The sequence below is a fragment of the Rhinolophus sinicus genome, linkage group LG02 (genome assembly GCF_036562045.2).
Source record: "Rhinolophus sinicus isolate RSC01 linkage group LG02, ASM3656204v1, whole genome shotgun sequence".
Taxonomy (NCBI): domain Eukaryota; kingdom Metazoa; phylum Chordata; class Mammalia; order Chiroptera; family Rhinolophidae; genus Rhinolophus; species Rhinolophus sinicus.
The window spans coordinates 86,996,270-87,014,648 of NC_133752.1; the positions used below are offsets into that span (position 1 = coordinate 86,996,270).

The window sequence follows — 18,379 nt, forward strand, 5'->3', positions numbered from 1 at the left end:
CATCTAAGCTTAGTAAATGTGTGTTTCTTCCTTATCAGCAGTAAGATGGGTGTTACTCTCTATACCAAGTAGGGTAATACATTTTTATTTCAAAGATTTTATACAAAACAATGAAAAATGTTATTTAGAAAAATGTCCTCCATTCATCTTGTCTTTCAAAAAGAAGTTTTGAGAAAAATGAGAGGAAACAACATTCACTCACTCAACCTTTGCATGTTCAAAAACTTCTCATTGTTACGACAATGAGCTGTCTATGAGGAAGCAGGCACAGGAAGACAACTAGCAAAAGAATTGCATTAATTTAAGGAGTAGTAAAGCTTATTTCTTTAAAACCCTTCAGAAGCTTGTAAAATAATATTTTACTATGTTTTCTCCAGCTCTTAAAACCTGACAAATGGAAATGCACAATAAAATGTGAAAATAAAAATTGGCAATTAGTTATATTCTCAGGGGAGATTTAATTAAAAAAGGAGCATATTTGCACTGCTTCTCCACGGTCAGATGTTTATGGCATCTGGTAAAGGAGAATAAACATTTGAAAACTCTGACATAGCTGGTATTTAAAGGATAGCAATTGGCTAACATTTGTGGCTCTGTATGTTGACTATTTTGGCTCTCATCCTCTGGTATTCATTCTGAAAGATTTATAATCCTTCAGGGAGTGTGGTCAGTGACAGGGGTAGAACTAAATCCTGAAATGTGGAAAAACTAACTTTCCCTAATATAAAACTGTTCTAAAAAAAAGTCCCTCAAGCCTATGAATATGTTTCCAGATTTTCAGAAAAAGCTCTTTACAGAAATTTTTTTTTCTATCGGGGTCTGACTTCTTAATGATAAATGTAAATTTTCCATCCTTTGGCTTCAAAATTGGCTTAGAGATAATTCAGAAAAATATAAAAATCTTACCTTGTGGGCATCTGCTGCAATTACATGACTTTTAAAAAAATTGATGTCATTGGTTAAATAATGAAATAAAGCTCGAAGGATGGAAATAGTCTAGAAGAGAAAAATTGAGAGACCTTAACATGAAATAGGAAATGATTGTGCTGAGCGTATAAGTGTAAAATTAGTATAATGCTAGAACAGCACTCAAGAAGGTCCTCAATCATGTACAACTGAGAATGTCAGGACAGTACATTCTTCTCCAGGGATTTGGGACTGTGGGAGGACGCTCTTAGCTTGACTGAGGCATAACACACTATCTGACATCTCGCTTTATAGTCGTGCTTCAGTCTGAAGCCACTGCCTAAAGAACTCTCTCTATCCGAAGCCCTTGGTGTGCATTTTCAAACTTTTAATGTAGGAACCCGGCTCCGTTCCTTCAGGTACCCCAGGGGAACTTTCTGGCTCCTTTAAACCATTTCAATCCAGAAAAGGGGCCTTATTTAATGAATTGTCGTTCTTACTTGCTTTGCTTTGCTTTTTTTCTATATTATTTTCTTTAATTAATTATGAGTAGCATTTAAATCCTTCTTTATAGTTTACAAAATACTGCCTTTTGTTTTTCTAAAAGAGGCACCAGAAGTGCTAGAGGGTGGGGGTCCTGTGCCCCAAAACAAGGGAGTTTATGAAACTGACAGTAATGCATAGAGAATTTACTATTTTATGTTTCGAAACCAACTGTAGGAAAATTGGTGGTGTTAAAATTTCCCTTGATGTTGGGAACTTATTATTTTAATGGTAAATAATAAAAGTAAGGCTATTGTCATTCTAAACTTAATTTTGAATGTAGGAGACAGCCTATATTACCCAGAAGGAAAGTCAGTATGAAAATGGAAATTGTCAGTGGTGTCACCACAGGGTAGTGGTTCATAACATATTTAGAGATCTGGAGGGAATTTTCCAGAAAGGAGTAAGAGGAAAGGCTAAAGCCTAAACCTGTCCATCTCACCCTTGATACTTGCCCTCTAGTAATCCCACTTCAGTTTCTTATTTTAAAAGTAACACATTGTGTTGAATTCACAAGAGGATTTACGTATTTGCATGTGTGTGATATGGAGGGGGATGGGTAGCTTGTGTATAATTTCCTTTTTTTGTGTGCTAAGTCCATATATTATATATATGTTCCATATATAATGGATATGGCATATAAAGTAATGATTAGCAAAATAAAACGTACATAATTTGTAGGTGTCTTCCCTCAAAAGCGAGAGAAAGATTTATTTGATGCCATTGGTGCTATGTTTTGAGGTAGAAATCCAAGACTGTCTTTTATGACCACATTTTACAAAAGTAGTTTATTCTTAGCTACTTTAGAAATATTGCTTTTGCCTTATGAACTATTTTAGTGCTTGTACTGGAATTCTTATTTACCAGCCAATCTTAATAGCAGTAGAAGTAATATGTACTATGCTATATTCTTCAGAAGATTTTCAAGGCATTAATGGTCAGTAGACATTACTTAAGAATTCCTGCAACAAATTATGATTTTAATTTCATGGCAGATCAGTTTTACTGATCAAATTTTATATATATATAAAATTTTATATATATACATATACATATATATATATATATATATATATATATATATATTAATCTCTCAGCTTTTTTTATTTTAAAGGAGCTATTCTTCACTTCTCTTTATAGTGGTAATGAGCTAAACAGACATTGATTTGCGTGACTCTCTAGGTTGGGCCATCATTTTGCTCACAACAGTGAAGCTTTATCTTTCTCTCCAGCCACCCATCACATCATCTCCAGTTCTTAATGGAATTGCATTCTCTTTCACAACCCCCACAACCCTTACTCCCCTCTTTCTCAGTCCCAGTGTAGATTGTTGTACTGTCTCCCACGTGGTTCCCCTTTGTCCAGGTTCTCCCTGTTCCAAACATACATACATTTGTAAGAACATAAGACATACAAAGAACACACATTCATTTGTAAGAACATACATGTACATATGTAAATTCTTAAGAACATAGTACGTACATCTGTAAGAACATACATGTGTATGTACATATGTACAAATTACGAACATACATATGTAAGAATAATTTTCACACATGGTTTGCACTGCACAGTATTACTGTTCGAGAACTACAGGGGCTACCTGTTACCTTTACATAAAACTTACATTCAGTCGCTCTCTCAATGCTTGCCCCTTGACTCTATTTAATACACTCATACTGCCTAATGCTGCTGCTGTTTAAAGCAGACAGACCGCCTTTAAATGTTAACTCTTAATTGGAATAATGTATTATAGCACTCTGTACAGCTTTTTCATGCTTCAGCTCTCCATGATTCGTTTAACACATTGTAAGAGAACTTAAAAAAAATGTTATGTGCCTGCTGTGTTATGGGGAGACACATTTCCCAGTTCATGGATTCATAACTGCTCCGTATATTTCTACGGGAGGGTGACCTTATTTCACCTGTCCATGGCATTGCTTCTTTATAGAGAGGAAATCCGACAGCTACGGTGATTGCACTGTGTTCAATGAGGGATTTCAACTTAGCTCAAGAGACCTGCCAATTGGCTATCAGGGATGTTGGAGGCCTTGAAGTTTTAATCAATTTACTTGATACAGATGAAGTCAAGTGTAAGGTGAGTGGCCTCGTCACAATGGATGAGGAACTTGTTCCTACCTGCTTGTGGTTCTCTTCTATGTGCTAGGTGTCTGCTACTCCTGCTACCTGTTTCTCGTCTGTATCTGCTATTATTACTGATAACTTGCTACCTTTACTGTTAGCTGCCCTTCTCATCTCTCTGGATCTCTTTTTCTCTTCTGGTTCTTTTTCATTAGTATGGCTTCTTAAATGATGAGTGTTTATAAAATTGAAGTGAAATACGAAGGCTATGTGTTAACACCTGGGAATCGAAATTTGTTTCTCTAAAGAAACTTAATTGGGGAAGGATTTTTGGTAGACTTGGAATTTTAAAAAATAGAGCATTGTTTCTGTTGTAAGCACTCATTCATCTATAATCTTTTTTCTCATTTAGATTGGTTCATTAAAAATCCTGAAGGAAATCAGTTACAATCCTCAAATCAGACGTAATATTGTTGACCTTGGGGGCTTACCAGTTATGGTTAATATACTTGATTCTCCACATAAAATTCTGAAACGTTTGGCAGCTGAGACCATTGCAAACGTTGCCAAGTTTAGAAGAGCCCGACGGGTGGTGAGACACCACGGGGGCATCACCAAGCTGGTGAGTATCACTGATGTCATCGTCAGCTGCCACCGAGATGGCAGCTCCCTGCTGTCCTTCCTGGCTAGTCCTGGACGTTAAATAACCACAGGGAATGTTCTGGGAATCTTCTTTTGGTATACCATGTTCTTGAAAATGGTTTTTGTATATTTTTTAGCAAGTGGCCAAAAAACATGTTCAACCTCATTTTGCAAAGAAATATAAATTTAAAAAAATAGATGTGATTTTTCACCTATCTTATTGGTAGGGGTACATCTGTGTGTGGTGCAGTGTTGGTGAAGGGTGGTGAGAGCCTCTGCAGTAGAGAGCAGTCTGGAAGCTCTTGCCCTCTGATGTGGTGATGTGGTGCCCTCACCATGAAGACTGTCCCCAAGGAGGCAGAGCTGCAGACACTTATTCATCTCACTGTTACTTATAAGAGTGACAATTGAAAATAGTGTGTTTTACACTATGAAACAGTAAAATAATTTTCAGTATATCCATAAGAAACATCTATTTTCAACTATCAGTATCGTATTTTGGAATTTTATTTAGATATACATTAACTAGAAATAAATGTATATTTACTGTTATATAAAACCATAACAGGATTACAAAAAAAAAAAAAAGGTACTTATGATCCCAATTTTGAAAGACCTACCTAACAAGCATAGAAAAGACACTTGAAATAAATACAGAAAATTGTTTACAGGGATTTTCTCTGAAATGATTACCAAATTTTCTTCCTACTTTCTTACATTTGTCAGTTTGTTGTAGAACTGTCACTTTTATAATCAGAAAAATGATCATCTCAATATGATCACTGAAAGAAAGGTTATTCTGCTCAACACCTTTGCATGGCAGGAAAGACCTTAATAAAGTGCAATATGGAAATGCATGTCCATACTCCTTAGTAAAGATCAACAGATCTTGTGTCTCTCCCACAGCTTCTATCATACTGGATGTCGTCACAGCTGTACTTTAAATTCCTTAAGATGAGAGACATGTCTTATTAATCTTAGTGTCATCCACAGCACTTCATCCCATACCTTATACATATAAAGGGTTAATAATTATATATTGAATTAATGTGGATTTAATGTGAATACATGCACATTGAAATGTGTTCAGAAATTTACTAACAGAGACTGTGTTTTCATTTGTAATCTGTAGAACACTATAAATTATGATTATTTGCTTCAAAAATAAGATGGACTTATGGCTGGATAGATGGATGAATAGATGGCTAGCCATGTGATAAAACAAATATGGCAGAATATTAATTATAGACTCTACGTGGTAGGTGTATGGATATTGCTGTACAGTTGCTATACAGTTCTTTCAGCCTTTGCATATGTTTGAAATTTTTATAAAATCTTGGGAGAGGTAATTATTGCTATGATTATCATTATTCTGCTTAAATAGTGAAATCATATGGTAAGCTGATGTGGCTGTCCACCGAAACTACTCCCATTAAATTATAAGAATGAATATTGTAATATAAAAGTAAAATATGTTTTTATGGGAGTTTTTGTATGTTTGAAGGCCCAGAATTTGGACAGTTGTACTAATACAGTCAAGATAATGACACATATTTTAAACAATAGTTAAATCAGGTACAGGAAAGACCAATAATTAATGAACTAATAAACTTGTAATTGCTGGGTTGAGAACACATCTGGGAAGGACTGATATTGGGGATCCACTTTTGGTTTGCTAGGTATGGGGGGATAGAGTCCCCAAGTAAAACTGGAAATGAGCGAGATCACAAGTGCAGAGATGGAGCAGTAGGCTTGTTATGACAACAGAGCAAGAGAATGGAGGTCAGAATCAGAGGCAGCAGGAGGTCACTGACCACAGTAGGGCTTGAGCACCTAGATGGAAGTCAGTTTCTGGAGAGGCACACCTGATAGAAGACTGGGCAGAAGATATGAAGTCTTGAGTAAGCAGGGAGAATGCATCGGCCATGGATGTATTGCAGGGTCCAATGCTGTTAGTCCAGTGGCCAGTTTTTATGCTCCTCTATATGTACCATGTTTCCCTGAAAATAAGACCAGGTCTTATATTAAGGTTTGCTCCAAAAGATGCATTAGGGCTTATGCTCAGGTGATGTCATCCTGAAAAATCATGCTAGGGCTTATTTTCTAGTTAGGTCTTATTTTCGAGGAAACACGGTAGAGTGTACTTGACCTTTTCCCTGAAAACCATTTCAAACATTTCTTGAAATGTGTGTCGAGTACAGACTAGGTGTTGGAATTATGAATATGGATAAATGTATCTCCTTAACCACAGTCATGTCACAGTATCCTGGTGGTAGGGGAAGAGGGGCTATAAACAAAAATACAAGTGGAATGGTAAGTATTAGGTATTTCATGGAAGTCAGTACTGGGAATAGTGGAGGAACAAAGGAGGGGGTGATAAATTGATTGTACTTGGAGGAGGGTCAAGAAAAACTGGAAAGAAGAGATGTTGCCTTTGCCGAGTCTTGAAAGGTGAGTAGGTATTTGTCAGGCAGACACCCCAGGGAAAAGCATTTCGGGAAGATGAAATCTTGTTGGTAAAGGCCCAGAGCTGGAAACAACATTGACTGTTTGGAAACCACAAGTGGTTTAGTGTGGCCAAACCTAGGATGAAGTGGGCACGTAGTGAGAAGAGAAAATGGAGGACCATGGTGATCACACACGTCCTTAGCCAATGAGCTATGGAGTTTGGCCTTTATGTAGATAAAGAGGGAATAACTGTTATAGATGATACTTTCAGACTGTCTGCTCATTGTCTTATAATTTCTTCCCCACATTGTATCCTATCCCTGGTAGGGACCCAAAGCCGTGTAAATACTCCTTGCCCCCTCCTTCCTTGGGCCATAACTAATTAGACCACAGGTGTCTACCTATGGAACTCAAGCCAGTTCCACTGTATCTCTCCCAGGAATTTGGAATTAAGAATCAGAGACTCTATTTAGTCTGGGCTACTCCCTTCTAAACTCAGGATTGGTGGTCTTGATTGTGTTGGCAGTATCCATGAAATTCGGCCTGCAGAGAGAGAAGAATGAAGTAGACACATGTAGGACAAAGACAGCTCTGGTGAGCGTGTGGGGGGGCTGGCTTCACTTCCTCCATGGGGCACCCTTACATACTGCTATATCCGTATAAACTGCCTTTCCCTAAGGTCTTCTGTGACTTTGGTTATTGCAAAGAAGAGACAGGATCTGACAGCTGTGCCATCTGGTTTGGTGAGTTTTGGTAGAGCAGGTAGAGGGCTATGTCTCATGGTTTTAAGAGGTGCAGGCTATTCAGTTCTCATTAGGAAGTTCTAATGACTTTAGGGAGCCTACTTTCCTGAGATACCAGGGCTGAGGATGTGGTTTACAAATCTTACTAATGTAAATGTTAGAGCCATATTAAGAAAACACTAACTTAGTGGGATTAAATTTCTTGTGGGAAGGAAATGTAAAAGCTCCCAAAACTGAAGGAAGGTGTTTTAAAGGGTTTTATTCTTTGCTTTCACTGATTGTTGTGTAGTATGAAAGTTAATTTTTAAAAATATTCTCATTTTTGATGGAGGTGAGCTTGGTAGCAACCCTGTGGCCTTTGCAGGGTGCATTGTTTTATTTTCAAGATTCCTATGTATACTATTTATCTATCTATTCTATCTGTTCTGGTAGGTTGCTCTACTTGACTGTGCACAGAATTCTACAAAACCTGCTCAAGCAAGTTTGTACGATGAAAGAGACGTGGAAGTGGCTCGCTGTGGGGCACTTGCACTGTGGAGCTGCAGTAAGAGTTATGCGAATAAAGAAGCCATTCGTAAGGCCGGGGGCATTCCTTTGTTGGCTCAGTTACTGAAGACATCTCAGGAAAACATGCTGATTCCCGTGGTTGGGACACTGCAAGAATGTGCATCAGAGGTACCCAAGCCAGCCCTGCTTCTTCTCTTGCTCTCATTGACTTGCCTTCCTCAGTTGTAAAACAATTTGTAAGGTCATCATGAAGCCAAGGATTTTTTTTTTTCCCCCAAGAAACCAGCATTCCATTAGAAAGAGAAGCTCCAATTACTAATAGGACATTAATAAAATTGGTACCTGTGTGATTTATTTTTGAAAATGTTGATTAAATTCTCTTACTGTTATACCCATATGTTGACCTTGGACTTTAGTGTACTTACTGAGGAATTTATTCAGCATAATTATTAGTAAATGTAAATAGATACTTATATGCATGCATTATATACACATAAATATTTACATTCATATTCCTAGGAAAGCTACCGAACTGCAATCAAAGCGGAAAGGATAATTGAAAATCTAGTAAAGAATCTAAATAGTGAGAATGAGCAACTGCAGGAACACTGTGCCATGGCCATCTACCAGGTACCGTGGACCCTCTGACAGTTCTTCATGTAATTTAAAGCACTCTTTTGAAATATGAGGTCTCATTCTCTGGGGGTGGGACTCGGGATCTACATTTTTAACAAGAGCCCCGAGGGATGTTCATGCACACGTAGGTCAGAGAAACACTGTCCTGTGGTAGTGACGGATACCTTTATATTTCAGAGAGAAACCTGCTCCCACGTGTCTGATTATTTATCATTCTATAAGATACACATCTTTGTCTGCTAAAATGACTTACTTAGTAAAATAGCTAAATGTGTGTATGGTGCCCCTATGCTGCTTTTCATATATCCCATTCAAGCACAATGGTCTTGGGAAATGTATCTCCTACCAACACAAGATGGATGAATGAGTGCATGTGTGTGTATATTCCTGCTTTATCTGTTTATTAGTTAATTTATTTTAATCTTTACTAACTTTTTTGTGGGTTATAAATTTCATAATACAGCATGTCCTCAAATAACATCGTTTCATTTTTCATTCAACATTATTTCATTACAATGTCAATAGATGCTGTAGGAACTTAACTCTTGTTTATATCATTAGCCTATGGTAAAATTGGTTTTGTTATGTCTTTTCTCTTAAAGTCACAGAACCTGTTAGGTGAGGGCTTATTGTATACCAGAAAACAGATTAGAATGGTAAAGGGGAAGAAAATATCACCCTGACAAATTAATATATGACAGGTTACTGGCCATGCCAGCTTCTACCTAACCAGAATAGATTTCTTGGAGGAATATATTTTAAAATGTGCAAAGTGAGTGTTCATCAAGAACATAGAGAAGAGGTCTATGTCAGTAGAGGATTGTATTAGTTTGCTAGGGCTGCCATAACAAAAGACCATACACTGGGTGACTTAAACAACAGATATTTATTTGCTTATAGTTCTGGAGGCTGGAAGTCCAAGATCAAGATGTTAAAAGAGTTGGTTCTTTCTGAGGACTCTGTCCTTAGCTTGTAAATGGCCATCTTCATGTTTACATATCATTCTCTCTCTGTCTTCACATGACCCTCCCTCTGTGTCCTGGTATCCTCTTCTTATAAGGACACCAGTCATAATGGATTACAGCCCCCCTCAATGACCTTTTTTAAACCTTAATTACCTCTATAAAGATCCTGTCTTCAAGTACGGTCACATTCTGACGTATAGGGCTTAGGATTTCAATTAAAGAGCTTTGAGGGCATGCAATTCAATTCATAACAAGGCTATATAGCCTTGACTTGTATATATGCCTCATATGAGTACCCATTAAGGGTTGGTTAGTAATGGTGATTAATTTTTAAAAGTTGCAACTGAACCAGAATGGAACGTTACAAATAGAAGATAAATATGGCAGGCGCCTCATGGTGCTTTCGGATGAGGATTTCTTCTAGTGGTTCTCATGCTTGATGCATGACATGCAACTGTATCCTGTGACCTCAGACCAACTGCATGCTTAGAAATAGCAAATCTATACTAAATTAATCATCTTTTGGCTCTATAATCTGAAAAGGATGGTCAATTGCGAACATCTATGCAGTGCATCTTTATTTCAAAGGATGACACAAACATATGGATAAACATGTTTGATATATCAGTTGCTATTGATATAACTTACTGCATTGGGCATCGAAACTCTACTGGGGAAATTCCTCATCTCTTAGACTTTGTGAGTCATTGAAGATCTGACTGAATCCCTATCACTGATCTATCTCCTCTGACATGTTTTCCGAAGACATCACTGCAGAAATCCCCCATCTGTGCTTGTGGCATTCTAGGTTTCTTACCAACCTCTGCCTCTGTCTTGGTGGAAGCCCAGGCTACCTCAGAACTGGCTTGAGAGAATTGCCAAGTATGCAGAAACTGCTAGACATTGCCAAAACCATGTAAGGGAAAAGAGACACTGTCAGATAGCTGCCAGTATAGAGAATTATATTTTACTTGGAGGTGCCTTCAGGAAATGATACTCTCTGAAAAGTTTCATGGCTACTAGAATGACAGGCTCTTTAATAATCCCTGAAATCTTTATATGCCTTGATCGCTGACAGCCTATGACTTGACTTTTTGTGTAGTGTGCTGAAGATGAGGAAACCCGTGACCTTGTTAGACTGCATGGAGGACTTAAACCCCTGGCCAGTCTGCTCAATAAGACTGACAATAAAGAACGTTTGGCCGCTGTCACGGGAGCAATATGGAAATGTTCCGTCAGCAAAGAGAATGTGACCAAGTAAGAGAAGGCATTCTATATTTTGTAATAAAAACATGGCCACTGAGCCACGTTCTTGTAATGTAATACTATTTTAGCCTATGGTAAATAGTTTTCCTAGATGTGCATTTTGGACTAAGTTGTCAGAATTAAGAAATTCTTAGAAATGAAAGATCCTTGCTTCCCTTCCCACCACCTTCCAATGGTTTTTTGTGCCTCAGTAGGGCTGAGAGGCTTGCTGACCTAATCTTTCTGTGGAAATGGGCTGTTTTGCATATGAGCAGCCATTTAAATGAGAAGTATCTCTGATATTTCCTGTAGAGACTTATCAAGATGAGGGGATGAATTTCCCTCTGACACTGTAGAGATGTAAGTGGTTCCACTCTTCTCCCTTTTCTAGAAATAAACAAGATAAGTGAGCTAAATGCCAACTAACTAGTTAATCTTTAAAGGTAGTCATTTTCAAATGTGATTTCATTGAATTTCAAAGTATTTGTAAACTACATGACCATTTGATTTAATTTAATGTTCAAATTTATCTCTTCATTTATTTCTACATTTGTCACACTCTGTGATGGGTGTTCTGAGGCAACTCTTCCTTGTGTCAGTGTGATGATTTTCTTTAACGAGAGATTCACATGTCCAATTTAACACAAAATAGGTTTATTTTACTTTGTTTGTATAAAATGGTCTCTGTAACATGGGGAAACAGCCCTTAGCATAGTGGACTCATCGCTGGTCAGATGTGGAAGAAGTTGTAGTTGTCTTAGAAGTTGTACTGCATCTGGTTAAGGGCACAGACAGCTAGGCGTGAATGCCAGCTTCAAAATTAACCAAGCTTCAGATTAGCCTTTTGAGAATGGGGATTATAATACACTCTGCATCATAAGGTTGTTGTAAGGAGGAAATGAGCATATAATGGGCACTTAGTAATTTTTAGCTATTACCATTGTTACTATCAATATTATCATCAGCTAACTTTATACCAAAAATAAAACTGTTCTCCTGTTTCCTTTCCTCCCACCTCTTTTTCTCGCCCTAAACAGGTTTCGGGAATACAGAGCCATTGAAACTTTGGTGGGACTTTTAACTGACCAGCCTGAGGAGGTCCTTGTGAATGTGGTTGGTGCACTGGGAGAATGTTGTCAAGAATATGAAAACCGAGTCCTTGTCCGGAAATGTGGTGGCATTCAACCACTTGTGAACCTCCTCGTTGGAACAAACCAAGCTCTTCTTGTCAATGTCACGAAAGCAGTTGGTGCTTGTGCAGTAGAACCTGAAAGTATGATGTAAGTGGCCCGACATCCTGAAAAATTTTGAGAGCGTTAAGGGAAACACTTGGGTAATCACAGAATAATGTCATCACTTATCATTGGTGTGCATGAATGATGAGAAAGCAAAATGTGTTTACATATAAATAACCACAAGGTTACCCAATCATGACTTACACAACCAAATTATTCCTTTGGATGAGCTGGAGAACTGAAGCTATATTGGCAGGACTTCAAATACCCAGTAATCAATTTACCATGTAGAATCTTTAATACAATCAAAAATTTTTTCTCTGTATCCCAGGGAAGAATTATCTATCTCTATCTAATTGAGATCCTAGATAGTTCTAGGTAGCATTCCCACTGTATCCTTCTTGTTTCTTAATTTAATTCAGCAAACATATTTTGAGTACCTAACAAGAGCTGTAAACTGATGAGGGGAGAAAACAAAGGATATTAAGCTATGATCTTGGTCCTTAAGCAAATTATTATCTAATCAGGAAGTAAAGACTTAAATGTGGTATAATTTAAGAGCAGTAACAAGACTACACACACACACACACACACACACACACACACACACACACACACACATATCCAGCAAGGGAGGAACCAACAGGGGTCAAAGTTGTTGTATTAGCATTCTACAGAGAATCAGAACCAACAGGAAAGAGAGAGGGTGAGGGGGAAGGGAAAAGATGGGAGGTGGGAGGGAGGGAGGGAGGAAGGGAGGGAGGGAAGGAGGGAGGGAGGGAAGGAGGGGGAAAAGAGAGAGAGAGAGAGAGAGAGAGAGAGAGAGAATTTTATTTTAAGGAGTGGGCTCATGCAATTGTGGGGGCTTGGCAAGTCCAAATTCTGATGGAGAAGGCTAACAAGCTGGAGACTTAGGACAGAGTAGCAGTTTGAGTTCCAAGGCAGTCTGCTGGCAGAACTCCTTTTTGTTCAGGGAGGTCACTTTGTTCTATTAAGACCTTCAACTGATTAGATGAGGCCCACTAACATTGTGGAGGATAATTTGCTTTACTCAAAGTCCACCAATTTAAATGTTAATCTCACCCAACAAGCACCTTCATAGAAATATGCAGAATAATATTTGGCCAAGTATCTCGGCATCCCTTAACCCAATCAAGTTGACAGATAAAATAAGCCATCACAAATCCACGCCCTGTCAACTTGGTTCCTTTTTGCTTCGTAATTCTGTCTCTTGCATTTTACGATAATTAGTAAGGAGAAACCGGGCTGCCCGTTCAACACTTTGAGGAAGATGGAAGTAGGAAGTAGACTCAACAAATAAGATGAAGCCAGACAAAGAGAGACCTAGATGGCTAATTTTATCTTAGACACATGCCTCTCAAACCATACTTAATCTCTATATGAAGACAATAATAAGGTCACACTTCTGCCTAATACTATACAACTATGTTGTGTACAACTGAAACACACTAATAATTTCCCCAGAGGAGGACACAAAGTCCTTGGGTGATGTTTGCTTTTACTGATATCCTGTATAAGTTAAATACTATGATGTGAAGTTAACAATACTTAAAAATTATGATATAAAGTCAATGCATCTCATGTTACATGATAAGAGGGTAAGAGAGGGAAGAAAATAAAGATATATATATATATATATATATATATATATATATATATATAATATAACATATATATTATAATATATTTTATATATAAATACATATACATATATATAAATACACACACATTAATAATAAAACAGGAAGGAATACTCTAACATTACAGTCTTCATTTCTGTAACTGGTCGCATGTCTGTAGCTGGTATTTGTAACTACCTTCTTTCACTAACCATTCTGTATCCCCTTTGGCCTCAGCCAGCACTTCAGTTGGTTGTGGTTCTTTACCTGGTGGGGTGACTTCATTCCTGAAGGGTCTGGGCCATTTGTAGTCCTGCTTGGATTGGGTTTGTTGTAGTTTTCTATTAACTATAATCACAGGGCATAGTCATACTAAGAGACACTTTAGGGGACCTCCTGTATTCCAGATATACTCCTCTTTACCTCTGTTGTGGAATAGCAGTCCAATTTCCTGTTGGTAATCGGGATCAGGCACCCCAGCCAACACAGTAACTCCCTTTTTTGCCTTTGATTTAGAGGCATGGGGAGGCCAAAGTGGCCAGGTTATCTTAACTTACAGTTCAGTGGCATCATTGTTGTGTCTCCTGGTGGAAACATTCATCCCTTTGAAACTAGACTTCAGATTTTTGGGATGGATGACCAGGAGAGGGATTACTGGGTCATACGGTAATTTTATTCTTAATTTTTTGAGGAATCTCCACACTGCCTTCCATAGCGGCTGCACCAATCTGCATCCCACCAACCGTGTATGAGGGTTCCTTTTTCTCCACAGCCTCTGTTACTGTTTGTCTTGTTGATAATAGCCATTCTAACTGGGGTGAGGTGATGTCTCATTGTGGTTTTTATTTGCATTTCTCTTGAGATTATTATGCTAAGCGAAATAAGTCAGACAGAAAAAGCAGAGAACCATATGACTTCACTGATATGTGGTATGTAAAACTGAAAACAACAAAGGAACAAGACAAACAAATGAAGAAACAAAAACTCATAGACACAGATAATAGTTTAGTGGTTACCAGAGGGTAAGGGGGGAGAGGGGTGGTAGATGTGGGTAACAGGGATCAAATATATGGTGATGGAAGGAGAACTGATTCGGGGTGGTAAACAGAATGTGAGATACAGATGATGTATTACAGAATTGTACTCCTGAAACCTATGTAACATTACTAACCATTGTCACCCCAATACACTTTAATTAAAAAAAAAGAAAAGAAAAAAAGAAAGTAGACCTGTAGGCCAGCAGAGCATAAGGTCATGGGGACAAGAGTAAAAATTTTGCTAGTAGATCACTAGGGATAATAGAGAGTACCCTCCCATTTCCACACCTTGATTTCTGGACCCATGAACCCTGACTAGGGGAGAAATAACACCATATTGTTTACAGCTAGGTAACTCTACTGACCTGACTGTAGAATCCCAGAAGTCCGTCAGCCTTCCTTTATTTTATCCCATCTCTGTCCCCTTCAGTCTAAGATAGCAGAGTTTCTGCTGAGATGGTTGATTGGATCCATGAGTCCTACCTTTAATCTTTGTCCTATGATTGTCTAGCCACACCCTTTCTGTTCTCTCCGGAACATACTTTCTCATTTTTTGCAGTACAAATAAGCGGAACATTTTCTAAGTTTTCAAGTTTGGTTCCTTTTTGCTTCGTAATTCTGTCTCTTGCATTTTAGTATAATTAGTAAGGAGAAACCGGGCTGCCCAGTCAACACTTTGAGAAAGATGGAAGTAGGAAGTAGACTCAACAAATAAGATGAAGCCAGACAAGGAGAGACCTAGATGGCTAATTTTATCTTCCTGAAATCTCACTGTCACCCCTTCCTGAGGCCGTGTGGGCATTGAGCCAATCAGGCATTATGGAGCAAGAGTTCAGCCCCCATACCTACCTTACTAATACTGGATAAAGACAAAGCATGGTAGGGAAGTTTCCATTCAGTCTCAATTCTCTGGCCTTGCTCCATCTTGAGTCTTATGACTCCTCTCGTTCCATTAAGAAATGAGATAAAGGGTGAGTGATTCAGACGATGCTGATGCGTAGAACTTTTCAGACTATTAAGGTAATAATTTAATTAAGGAAATAATTTAAACAATTTAGATTTAATATGTAGTGGAGTATAGGACAGGGTAATATTTTTATTATATTTTACAGCTTACATGTTTTAATAGGTTATATATTTTAATTTTGAATTATTGTTATATATGTATATATCTCTCCTATGTCACTTCATTCTGATTCACTCATTCAACTCATTTAGGGGATACTGTGTACAGATATACCCCACACAGCCCTAGGGCGTGCCATTCACATAGACGCCTATGTACAGAGCACCATACATCATGTGGCCACACACAGAACCCTGTTGAGGTACAGTTTGCTGTCTGTTTCATCCTTTGATCACCACACAAGTACTCTTTGGTAGTAGCTTCTTTCTTCAGCCCACCTTCCTGGCATCTGCAAACAAGAATCATTTATGTTCAATTGTTTAGGCCCTCTTCCTTCATAGGAGACCCCAAACTGTAAGACAGTCATAGAACTTTTTAACGTGATGCTCATTGGGGTTCTCACAGCTTCGTCTAACCACATGGCTGGTACACAAGTACTAAGGTCTCCATAACTCCTTTGGAATTTGGTTATTAAAGTCTTGGTCTCATGTGTTTCAGACACTAAGGAACACTACTTACGCACATGCTAATTCTAAGGAAAGAATATTGGCTGGCATTATGAAACAGTTTTTAATGTATTTATCTTTTTGAAAAATACATGATATTTGTTAGAACCTGATAAACACTTGTCATAAATAACTTTCTATATTTCTTTGGATATTTGGCTCCTCTTTGATTTTTGTCTGCTTAAATCTACCAACTACCACCAACTACCTCTGAACTTTTTTTTTAAGGTATATCCTCCTCTCTGCTCTCAGTGGAGGTCCTGTCATCTTTTACCTAGACTATGGAAGTAGATCCTATTTGGTCTTGCCTCAGATCTCTCACTTCCCTTTCCATACCTTCCTGCACAGCATTGAAATTTATTTTTCTAAACTGTAGATCTGGTAACATTATTTCCTTGGCCCAAAGAACCTTCAGTAACTTCTCCATGTTTTAAAAACCAAACCTAAGTTCCTTAGCTTGGTATTCAAAGCATTTGCTTTCTGACGCTATTTTACCTCTCAAGCTTCATCTTTTTCCTACAAGTATTAATTACCATGTTTCCCGGAGTATAAGACCAGGTCTTATATTAATTTTTGCTCCAAAAAACGCATTAGGGCTTCTGTTCAGGGGATGTCATCCTGAAAAAGGGCTTATTGTCCAGTTAGGTCTTATTTCGGGGAAACACGGTATCTAGACTTTTTTATTGAGCAAATATCATCAAACATGTTGTGTTCTAGCCACTGGAGATAGTATAGTATAACCAAAGAAAGTTCCTGCTCTCTTGGAACTTACATTCTATTGTGTGGCAGACTATAAACTCTTGAACATCTAACATGATCTCAGAGTGTTAAATGCTCTGAGGAAAAGAAAACAGGGTGATTGAAAGAAAAACTAGGTGGGAGATGGTTACTTTAGCTGGAGTCGAATGAGGAAGGAGAAAGTGGAAGAGAGGAAAGCGGTCTCTGGGAGGATAATATTGAACCAAGGCCTGAAAGATGAGAAAGCACCTGAGAGAAGAATATATCAGACAAAGAGTAGCAAACACAAAGTCCTTGAGATGGGGGGCCGGCCCGGTGGTTCAGGCGGTTGGAGGTCCATGCTCCTAACTACGAAGGCTGCTGGTTCGATTCCCACATGGGCCAGTGGGCTCTCAACCACAAGGTTGCCGGTTCAACTCCTCGAGTCCCGCAAGGGATGGTGGGCTCTGCCCCCTGCAACTAAGATTGAATACGGCACCTTGAGCTGAGCTGTCGCTGAGCTCCCGGATGGCTCAGTTGGTTGGAGCAGGTCCTTTCAACCACAAGTGTGCCTGTTTGACTCCCGCAAGGGATGGTGGGCTGCACCCCCTGCAACTAGCAATGGCAACTGGACTTGGAGCTGAGCTGCGCCCTCCACAACTAAGATTGAAAGGACAACTTGACTTGGAAAAAAGTTCTGGAAGTACACACTGTTCCCCAATACAGTCCTGTTCCCCCTCCACAATAAAATCTAAAAAAAAAAAAAAATTCCTTGAGATGGGACTGAGCTTTGCCCGAGAAGCTACTTGGAGATTTTTTTATAGCTTTCATATAGATTTTATCATTGTCTGCCTTGTTAGTAGTATATGTTTCTTTATATCACTGTGCAACTGTGTCACAAGTCATCTTTTTTGTCTTTTGATGACTACTAATTTCTTAATAAATATCATAAATTTTATTTATATAGATTACAGCTTATTCTTGAAAAGCCCTTCTCTTCTATATCTAAAAGTTAATGATTTCCACAAAAGTCATTAGCATGTTATCTAGTTGATGCTTAAAAATCCGTTTTAACTATCATCATTATATTATTATTTTGCACAATGGGCATTCAAACTCTTTTTAATATAAAAATATTGAGTAATTTGTTATATTTATTGATTTTTCAGTTGAACCGATTCAAGGAAAGGCCAAGAAACACAGCTACACAGTTTTTGTTTTATTTTGAATCTTAAAGAACCTAGATACAGAAGCAACAAAATGTATTGAAAGAGAAAGAATGAATCAATGATAAACAGACCTCAAGGACCTTTTAACTGAGTTGGGGAGACAGACAAGTAATTTCAATCTAGTAGAGTAAATAATGAGATGGCAGTAAATAAACATTTATTAGTAAATACA

General features: G+C 38.1%; 1 protein-coding gene across 3 annotated transcripts in view; it reads left to right on the forward strand.

Moving 5' to 3' along the window:
• The window catches only part of ODAD2 (outer dynein arm docking complex subunit 2), a 164,057-nt gene that overhangs the window by 54,351 nt on the left and 91,327 nt on the right, over positions 1 to 18,379 (forward strand). For all 3 annotated transcript variants that reach the window (XM_074324752.1, XM_019731479.2, XM_019731480.2), the window contains 6 exons: positions 3,401 to 3,547; positions 3,944 to 4,153; positions 7,797 to 8,039; positions 8,391 to 8,501; positions 10,575 to 10,729; positions 11,755 to 11,997. In XM_074324752.1, coding sequence (XP_074180853.1) covers positions 3,401 to 3,547; positions 3,944 to 4,153; positions 7,797 to 8,039; positions 8,391 to 8,501; positions 10,575 to 10,729; positions 11,755 to 11,997 — 1,109 coding nt within the window. The remainder of the gene's footprint in view (positions 1 to 3,400; positions 3,548 to 3,943; positions 4,154 to 7,796; positions 8,040 to 8,390; positions 8,502 to 10,574; positions 10,730 to 11,754; positions 11,998 to 18,379) is intronic.